At 44.7% G+C, this 11006-nt stretch overlaps 1 protein-coding gene across 1 annotated transcript; it reads left to right on the top strand.

Annotated features, from left to right (window-relative positions):
- The first annotated feature begins 994 nt into the window (after nt 1–994).
- On the top strand, nt 995–10479 carry LOC149289055 (SREBP regulating gene protein). The gene is made up of 5 exons (XM_089491100.1): nt 995–1105; nt 1821–1977; nt 3361–3512; nt 3767–3880; nt 10396–10479. The coding sequence occupies exons 1-5, from the start codon at nt 995–997 to the stop codon at nt 10477–10479; spliced, it is 618 nt and encodes a 205-aa protein (XP_089347226.1).
- The last annotated feature ends 527 nt before the right edge of the window (nt 10480–11006 follow it).

Genomic DNA, 11006 nt, shown 5'->3' on the forward strand with positions numbered 1-11006 from the left:
GGCATATACATAACACTTAAGAACCATATTATACAGAAATCGATTAAAACCATTGTCTAAGGAGAAATTGTAAATACTATTTTAAACCGCACATCTATCTATCTCTAACTATAGATATTGTATAACAATGTGACATATACGTGTATAACTGTACATAAATGAATATGTGCCTGAAGGACCATAAGATGTACGTCAGCTGAGCATCCTGCATCCTCTATCCTCCTTCCGCATCTTGTCTCGTCAAGACCGTCGCACACCCAATGACGTCACACGCTTGCTTTCTTTTTGAGGCCGTTACCTAGCCGAAGGTTTAGCTTTATCCTAACGGTTTTACCTCCTTTTTTTTTTATCCGAGCCAATAAGCTGAGACAATGAGGGGAGGATCCGGAAATATGGCCGCTTCCGTATTTCTCGGTTCTCCCAAAAGAACAGTCAACTGAGCCATGTAGTCTCTAGAGTTTAACACTCTGTTGTCTGTGTTTTTACTTCCTGTACCGGGTCACCTTCTCAGAGCGCTGAATAACGTAAACTGCAGGCAGATTTCGTAGCGTCGCCATAGTGACAGGCAGGTCCAGCTTTATACCGAGCTAATTAGGCTCCAAAGAATGGACTGCTCTCTAAATGTACAGTGATAGAGAAGATATAAGCATGGCGGATAGCCATAGGTTGTGTTACTATGAGTGTCAGTTTATAGTGTAGTGTTTATAAATAAAGTACTCAGGTAAAGCCTTTTTAGTATTTATTTTTCTCATTGCTGCTTTATATGCATGTAAATTTAATATACATATATATATATATATATATATATATATATACACAGAACATATTTTGAGATCACTAGTGAAACATAAAGCATTTCACTAGTTAATAAGAAGCTTGATCTATGGAGGTCATTCTAATTGGCCTGTGTAATAAGCTAGTGGCAAGTACCCACTAGTCCAGTACACACATATAGAATCCATACCACAGGCATATAGGTTCTGGAATATTTGGGATGGTCAATCTGCTGTCTATGGTGTGGAGGAAAATCCTGCGCAAGAGATGGGTGCTAGGTATTGTTTTTGGGCTGTCCCTTATTTATTTCCTCACAAGCACCTTCAAGCAGGTATGTATAGACTGACGGGCATTTTTATTTTAATATTTTTTTGTTTGCTGTAATAAGAAATATACATGTAAATGCTATAGATTGTAATGCAGGTTAATGTTGATAATACTGTGGTGTATTTTGTACACTCCCCTAGCATTACGGAATATGCTGGTACGCAATAAATAGCATAATGTTATAGCGCCATTACATACGTCATCAATTTTAACATAATTACTTTTATTTAATAGCAAGTTTGTATGCTTTTTTACATTCTAAAAGGAACCTCTTTAACTGAGTGTCCAATAAAATAGTATTATTACAAATGCAGTACTTATTTTTTTTCATTTAGACCACTAAATTAGCACGTTATACCAAGCTATGTAATAAAATAAGTTGAACTACCCAATTACCCAACCACTATACTTTTGTATAGATTTCAATATGTTTTACAGTATGTTATACAATCCTACACAGTATTATTTAGTGCCTTTATATTTATGCAAAAATGACTAAAAACACATGTTTCGGTTTTGGTTGGACTGCTGTAGTGGTAGAAGACCTACTGGCCAAATGTATTTTCTGGTTATAGTTGGTCTAATTAAGATCACTAAATTTTGGGGGAATGTAGCTTTCAACCAGGACAATATGATGTATCCAGCAATGTAAATATATGTATATACAGTTAGGTTTTTTGCTATATTGTGAAATATTTGTATATGACCACCTGTAATAGGAAGAACGAACAGTCAGAGACCGCACCCTTCTTCAGACACAAGATCAGCACCAAGACATCCGGTGGAAAGTTCATTTTAACTTGGGGAACAGCAGCAGGATCAATGATCAATGTCGCAACTCTGTGCAAGGGAAGATGCTCATCACAGATGATCTTGGTAAACAAGTTCAATCTACTAACACAGATGCACACAAACAAGGACTATATATATATATATATACATATATATATATATATATATATATATATATATATTAGGGATGCACCGATATATCGGTGGCCAAAATATATCGGCCGAAAAGGGCATTATCGGCAAAAAGACGAAATAAAAAAAAAATGCCCAAAAATAATCATCCTCAGGGCCCAGGCTGCTTACCTGTGCGTTGCTCTTGTACCGGCCAGGAAAACTAGGAACCCACGTGAATTATTATTATTCTTTATTTCTAAAGCGCCGACAGGTGAAAAGGTTACAGATAATGACAGGTACAATAAAACAATTGACATACAGATACAAGAGGCATGAGGGGCCCTGTTCCGGCAGGAACTTACAATCTAGGTGCACGTCACATGACGTTCCTTCTTCCCCTGGGGGCAATATAAGTGATTCGTATAGTGAGAAATCTGCAGTTCAGGTAAGGGGGTGGGGAAGGTTGTATGAGCAGGTATGCGTGATTAAGGAAATGAATGAGTATATGGAGTGTGTGTGTGGGGGGACATGGAATAGGGAGGCTGTAATCACACTCCTATCATGCCCATGTTCTAGCATGTAATGGCTGCCTAGGCATGATAGGAGTGTGATTGCTGTTAGCAATTATATATATATATAAGTATATAAAATATTGTTATTGATATTTTTGTCCAATTTTGGTGTGTTAACCACACTTAGTTATTAAAAGTACTAATATACATATGATTGCTAACAGCAATCACACTCCTATCATGCTAAGTCAGCCAGTACATGCTGGAATCTGGGTATGTCTGGGCATGATAGGAGTGTGATTGCTGTTAACAATCATATATATATATATATATATATATTAATATTGTTATTGTATTTTTTTGTCCAATTTTGGTATGTTACTTACTTTTAATAAAAGTGCGGTTATTTAGGACACTTCTAGAGCAGCCGGGACAGTAGGAGATCGAACAAACACACAAAGAAAAACCTACTGCTATTTAGGAGGCTTGCTAAACAGTAGTCTTCCCTGACTAAAAAAGAACTGGCCAGCTAAGCTGATTTCCAGTATAAAATAAAACAGAATACACGTCAGACGGATTCCCAAAAGTCATATTCTGTGTTGATAGGACCAGCTGTTAACCCATTAGTCACTGGGATAAACTGCTCTTTCCAATCTCCAGCTTACATAGACTTAAATATCCAGCGTACATTTGTAACTATGCACTTTGCAACACTTTAGTGCAATAGTTTATTGTATTTCAGCCATATAATAATTTTGAGTTTTGTTTTACATTGTGCTGTTAGATGTAATTTGTATTTTTGTTAACACTTTAATTCTTTTGTTTGTTTCCCTTTTAAAAGGTTATGTGTGTGAGCGCAAAGAGCTTCTGGCTAATGGCTGTTGTAATATCAATATTGCCAGCACAAGACGGTATAGCTGTGACAGCTGCCTTTCCAATGGCTGCTGCAGTGTATATGAATTCTGTGTATCATGCTGCCTGCAACCTAATAAGGTCTGTTTACGATTGACTTTTAATCATATCTGTAATATTAATATTCTGTTTGAGATGTTAAATTGAGGTGGTACGTTAACTATGTGACTATGCTATGAGGCATATTATTGTCCCTTTGTAGAGCAAAATCAGATTATTTAAAAACTGCTGAGAATTATGCACATGATTTTTTTTTAAATATACCTAAAGCATCTTTCAAGCCATTATAATGCTTAAATTATATTGTGTATTTTTTGTTGTTTTTTTATGCACAGCAACTTCTGTTGGAACGCTTCTTAAACCGAGCAGCCAAGGCTTTTCAGAACTTATTTCTGGCTGTGGAAGATCATTTTGAACTCTGTTTGGCCAAATGCAGAACATCTTCACAAGTAAGAAGCTTTGTGTGTCTTCATGATGCATGTCTTATATATGGAGCAATTTAAATCAATATTTTATGAATAGGCTATTATTTATATGTCTGCTCCACAAAATCACTAAAGATCTCATACTATCAGTGGTTGTCTGAATCTTAACCCTGCAACTTTGTTATTGATGCTACTAGTTATTTTGACATTTCATTCAATAGAGGTTTGTTCAAAATCGCTGCCAACGAATTTAGTTATCGATTAGTTGAATCAATTTTTATCAATTATAAAATGAGGGTTTTTTCAGAGCAAATGCACCCTAAAATACCCCTCATTTTATAATCCGTTTCAGTAGATTTTGGTCTGGCTGTGGAGAAAATGTTCGGAGAGCTGATGGTTTTGCTGGGACCCTGGGATACATAGCCCCGGAAATGCACCAAGGTAAGAGGTATACCTCCCGTAGCCATCTCATACAGTATAACCCTGTAGGCCCTCTATAGACTGGTGGGCCTACAGGGTTATACTGTATGAGATGGCCACCGGAGACCTGTATGAGGTGGCCAGATCGGTCATCAAGGACACACCGCTGTACCCTGACCATCTCAGCCCTGAGACCAAAGACCTCATAGAGAAGATGCTGTGCAAGAAACCCTTCAAGAGGCTGAAAGAAGCTGCCATCATCCACTTCCATCCCTTCTTTCAGTTTATTGATTGGGGAGACCTTGAAGCGGGAAGAGTAGCTCCCCCGTTCTTCTTCCTCCCATCATCTCCGGAGAGCTTGATGCTTGCACTGAGACCGGAGAAAGGGTTTTTACCTCCTGAGGACCTGGGGACCCCCATTAAGCCTAAAGATCAGAACTTGTTCCATGGGTTTTCCTTTGCGGGTGCACAATGGAACAATTAAACAGCTTCACGGCAGGAACCACGCAGTATGTCTGCTTTCAACTTGTGGGAGAACATACTACCTACCCTGGCATCCCACCGGTACAGCAAGACCCACTGCTGTTCCCTAGCATCCTGCCGGTACAGCAAGACCCACTGCTGTTCCCTGGCATCCCGCCAGTACAGCAAGACCCACTGCTGTACCCTGGAATCCCGCCGGGACAGCAAGACCCACCGCTGTACCCTGGCATCCCGCCAGGACAGCAAGACCCACCGCTGTACCCTGGCATCCCGCCGGGACAGCAAGACCCACCGCTGTACCCTGGCATCCCGCCGGGACAGCAAGACCCACCGCTGTACCCTGGCATCCCGCCGGGACAGCAAGACTCACGGCTGTACCCTGGCATCCCGCCGGGACAGCAAGACCCACCGCTGTACCTTGGCATCCCGCCGGGACAGCAAGACCCACCGCTGTACCCTGGCATCCCGCCGGGACAGCAAGACCCACCGCTGTACCCTGGCATCCCGCCGGGACAGCAAGACCCACCGCTGTACCCTGGCATCCCGCCGGGACAGCAAGACCCACTGCTGTACCCTGGCATCCCGGCGGGACAGCAAGACCCACCGCTGTACCTTGGCATCTCGCAGGGACAGCAAGACCCACCGCTGTACCCTGGCATATCGCGACGGGACTGCAAGACCCACCGCTGTACCCTGGCATATCGCGACGGGACTGCAAGACCCACCGCTGTACCCTGGCATATCGCGACGGGACTGCAAGACCCACCGCTGTACCCTGGCATATCGCGACGGGACTGCAAGACCCACCGCTGTACCCTGGCATATCGCGACGGGACAGCAAGACCCACCGCTGTACCCTGGCATCCCGCCGGGACAGCAAGACCCACCGCTGTACCCTGGCATATCGCGACGGGACTGCAAGACCCACCGCTGTACCCTGGCATATCGCGACGGGACAGCAAGACCCACCGCTGTACCCTGGCATATCGCGACGGGACAGCAAGACCCACCGCTGTACCCTGGCATCCCGACGGGACAGCAAGACCCACCGCTGTACCCTGGCATCCCGCCGGGACAGCAAGACCCACCACTGTACCTTGGCATCTCGCGGGGACAGCAAGACCCACCGCTGTACCCTGGCATATCGCGACGGGACTGCAAGACCCACCGCTGTACCCTGGCATATCGCGACGGGACTGCAAGACCCACCGCTGTACCCTGGCATCCCGCCGGGACTGCAAGACCCACCGCTGTACCCTGGCATCGCGCCGGGACTGCAAGACCCACCGCTGTACCCTGGCATCGCGCCAGGACTGCAAGACCCACCGCTGTACCCTGGCATCGCGCCAGGACTGCAAGACCCACCGCTGTACCCTGGCTTCGCTCCGGGACTGCAAGATCCACCGCTGTACCCTGGCATCGCGCTGCGACCGCAAGACTAACTGCTATACCCTGGCATCCTGCCGGTACAAGACAAACCGCTGTACCCTGGCATCCCACTGGTACAGGAACCGTTACAGGAAGGCTTCCTGCTACAGCCCGTCATTCAGCTGATAGAGCAAGAAGACCTGCGGACCCAGACTGATCTGCTTTATGATTTCCTCCGATAAGGAGAGCCACCTCCTCCTATAACCCAGAGCCAGCAAATACCGGTTCACAGAAAAATACATTTTTTAAAAAAAAGCATGCCCTAACATAATGTGTGGCTTAGTATACGATGAATAGTAGAAATCCAGGGTTTAAGTGCTAAACATCTCTATAGATTCCCCCAGCGAAGTCTGGGTTAAAGCTCCAGAGAAGCAGGAACAAGTTAGTTCGCTCAGAGAACAATGGGGTCTTCATCAGGTAAAGTCTTTGTCACGGAGCTGGCTAGTCCGACCGACTGCCTCCGCTGTCTTGTGCTCCCTTAGCCTGGGACAACACACTTTCCCCGGTTCCCCAGTCACTAGCCGAGACTCAGTGTAGGGTAAAACCAAACGAAGACTGATTTATTTTAGACACACAGAGCTGGATATATCCAGCAAAACACACATTAACATAAAACAAGATATTGGGACACAAACCTCCCCCTTAATCTGCCTCTCAGAGACAACAGGGGCAGTAACGGGATTAACAATACAATAGGGGGGAGACTGATTTATACAACATTAAACAGAAACAATGGTGGTCACTCCCTGGTGGCAGATCCTGGCTGTCTGCTGGAGATAATCCCCTCAGCCAGTGATGAGATGATACTGCTGGGGGTAGCCACAGAAGCCTTTACAAACCCAGGGCCCATAGTCAATAGGGAGGAGACTGGCAATCAGGCTTCTCCAGTGGTCCCAGTGATGGAGGCTTCCGTCACAATTCTCCCCCCTTCGAATTGGACTGACATAGGATGAGACCCCAAACGGGTTGACTCCGTAGTCAGTCAGTTTATTTGGCCCATTAATGCCCTCCCAAAATTGGTGCTCCTGCTGCTGCTGGGGAGATGGGCCGGCTGCGCCATCTCCCGGGTACCGCTGGGGAGTGATGCCGCCTGCATCCCCTCCCTGGTGCTCCTGTTGCCATTGAGGAGGGAGTTCCGGTTGATCCGGTCCTGGAACTAGGTTCTGCTGCTGGGGGGGCGGGTCGGCCGCTGTATCTCCCTGAACTCCTGCAGCTTTGGTAGGTGCTGGGCAGAGGCCAGCGATGCTCTGCCTGGTTGCCAGCACTTCAGCTGGGGTTAGGGAATCTTGTGGGTCGGCCTGCCGCTGGGGAGGGAGGGCCGGTTCCTCTGCTCCCGGACATGTGAGCTGCCGCTGGGAAGATGGACCGGCTGTCACATCTCTCGGTTCCTCCCACTGCCGCTGGGGAGGAAAAACAAGTTCCTCCGCTCCCGGACATGTGAGCTGCCGCTGGGGAGAAGGGCCGGCTGCCACATCTCCCTGGATCCCTGTAGTCATTGCAGGTGTGGGGCAGAAGCCAGCAGCGCTCTGCCCTGTTGCCAGCTCTTCAGCTGGGACTAAGAGATCTGGGCAGACTGCCCAGCATTCTGAGGCCCCCGGTGTGGAGACTGCAGTGTTATCCACCCCTCTTGGATTAACATCCTCAGATGTAAAATCAGTTAGATCCACAATCTCTGGATCTGGTTGTGGAGCACAGTCGCACAGCTCCAGTATCGGATCTGGATTAGCTGCCCAGTATCCCTGTGACTCAGGGGTGGAGACCGCAGTCCCATCCACCCCCCCTGGGTCAACATCCTCAGGTGACCACTCAATAACATCCACAAAATCCACACAATCCCTGGACACTGGGGCATTCTGTTGAACGCGTTCGAACAGTTTTTTATACGCCTTCTCCAGTTCCCACTCCTGCGTAATTAAAAAGTCTAAATCACCTTTAAGTCCTAGCGCATCTGGGAGGTCCCACTCCCTGAAATCCCGGATGTCCTCAATCCGCCACTCCGCTGTGCTGCCGAAGTCCGGATCCTCCTGAAGACTATCCCATAATAATCCAGGGCCACCAAAGTCATAGCCCTCTGGAGAACAATCTTTCGCAGTTCCCCAATATGCTTGCTCTGTATACCACTGCAGAGCCCTATAGTGATCTTCCAGCTCTACCTCCTGTTGGACCAGCTTGTCCAATTCGGATACCCATTGCTCCTGGGGTTGCTGTCCCAGGAATGACATCCGTAGTTCCCGCTGGTCTCTAATCTTTTGTTCGGAGCTTGGAAGACACTGACCCCGGCGTATAACAGCCCTCTGCCATACTGACCGTCGAACCACTTGCCTCAGGTTCTGGTATTGTTCTGTAGGCAAAGCAGTGGTGTAGCAGGAGAGGATGACCCGCAGCAGCCCCTGGAATTCTGATACCACATCCATGTCCTTGTCAAGGCGACCGAAGTCTGCCGTCCTGTCGGTTAATCCCGGTAGAAAGTAAGTGTCCCTCGGACTAAGAAGCAATCCCACCGCTTGCCACCAATGTCACGGAGCTGGCTAGTCCGACCGACTGCCTCCGCTGTCTTGTGCTCCCTTAGCCTGGGACAACACACTTTCCCCGGTTCCCCAGTCACTAGCCGAGACTCAGTGTAAGGTAAAACCAAACGAAGACTGATTTATTTTAGACACACAGAGCTGGATATATCCAGCAAAACACACATTAACATAAAACAAGATATTGGGACACAAACCTCCCCCTTAATCTGCCTCTCAGAGACAACAGGGGCAGTAACGGGATTAACAATACAATAGGGGGGAGACTGATTTATACAACATTAAACAGAAACAATGGTGGTCACTCCCTGGTGGCAGATCCTGGCTGTCTGCTGGAGATAATCCCCTCAGCCAGTGATGAGATGATACTGCTGGGGGTAGCCACAGAAGCCTTTACAAACCCAGGGCCCATAGTCAATAGGGAGGAGACTGGCAATCAGGCTTCTCCAGTGGTCCCAGTGATGGAGGCTTCCGTCACAGTCTTATTCGGCAAACGTAGAAAAATATCTGATTATTTAAACTTTTAAGACAGCCGAAGTCTCTTCTTCAGGAGACTCAATTCTCTCTAGGGTTAATAAGGCAATATTCACCTTTCTGATGCAGAAAATTAAGTCGAGGTGATCAAGGATATGAAATCTGTTAAAATCTAATGTTAGGATATTATTATAACATATACTCATATTATAATATTATATAATTATATAATGCAATATATATATATATATATATAAAATGTAATACAATTTATATAATAATTCAATATTCATATATATATATAATGTACTTAAGATTGAAACACTCTAATCTCTAGCGAAAGGAAGTAACAGTCATTAAAATGAAAAAAAGGGCTTGCTTAGCCAAATAAACATTGTCTCTATGTGTTGGTTAACACGGTTAATGAGAGATCGTATGGCAGATATACACTTACAATATTCACAATACTGTGGAAAATATTGTGTTGTTTATTTGCGTATTGCGTAATCTCAACAGGTTGTAGAATTTACAGGGGGTAAACAGTCACCCATCATCAGAGGAACTTTTATACCATAGCCATCTAAAAACATTTAGCCACCTCTTTTAAAATTGGGTGACTCTGCAGTTGGAATGCTTGTTTTTAAATTGTCCATAGGTATAGTGGCTGTATTACAGGGTGCTTATAACTACGTGAAAACTTCCATGTAAGTACACCAAGTGTAGGCAATAAAGTGTTTGTGGACAGTACCGCTTGGTAAACATGGACCGATACCCATTGTTCACATTTTTAGGCACACAGATTGTGATGGAATAAAAGCTCTTCGTACTATGACATGATTTATTCTGTTCACACATTTCTTGCCAAATGCTTACAATTAGTGGAAGCAGCCCTCAATTAAATCTAAGATAATGTGTTTCTTATTTGATAGCATGATTAGAGGCAATTTCACATCTTTTATTTTTTTTTTTTTTTACAAACTATATTGTTTATGGTATTATTAACCCATTTTCTGCCTGCAAACACTGGATTTCCGAGCAGAAAATATTCAACTATATAATTTCTGGTATTATTAACCCATTTTCTGCCTGCAAACACTGGATTTCCTAGCAGGACAGCCAAAAGAATGATTCATCTCCATAACATTATATTGCATTTCAAATCTGAAAAACATTGCAAAGATAACATGCGATTTTCTTGTCAATGTACAGAGTGTGCAACATGAGAACACCTACCGAAATCCTGTTGCCAAGTACTGCTATGGAGAAAACCCGCCTGAACTTCTTCCAATTTGAGCTGCTAAGGAAAATGGAAATGTTGGAGTAGTGTTCAGACATCAGTTCCTGTATCTGGGGCTTTCAGCATCGTGTTTAAGCTGGTTTAAGTTGTATCTAGCCGATATGGCAATCAACAGAAGCCTAATGATGGTAAACTTTAACATAAGTCATTGGAACTTTACTCTTAAAAGAAATGTTCCACTGACTGGCAACATGACGCAGATAGTATATTTTATATAAAACACAGCTGTGAGGTTTATCATAGGCTTCAAATAATTTACATACGTTTTGCTACTGCCATGGGGTGCATTTTTAGTGCTTTCAATGGACATTTCATAAAAGAACACTCCAATCTTATGACTCGGAAGACACTATTAGGTGCAGAGCTGTGATAATCTGATAAGTGAACTTTTATGATAGACATGCTGTACTATTTGATATCTAGACGCTGAGTATATATTTTCCGTTAGATACCACATACAACATGTACGGTTATGGCGTTCCTAATGAAATTCCACTAATGAGCAGGGTTACTGTAGTTTATT

This window comes from Sceloporus occidentalis, unplaced genomic scaffold, assembly GCF_023333645.1.
Source record: "Sceloporus occidentalis isolate IW3139 unplaced genomic scaffold, rSceOcc1.0.p SCAF_48, whole genome shotgun sequence".
NCBI classification, from domain to species: domain Eukaryota; kingdom Metazoa; phylum Chordata; class Lepidosauria; order Squamata; family Phrynosomatidae; genus Sceloporus; species Sceloporus occidentalis.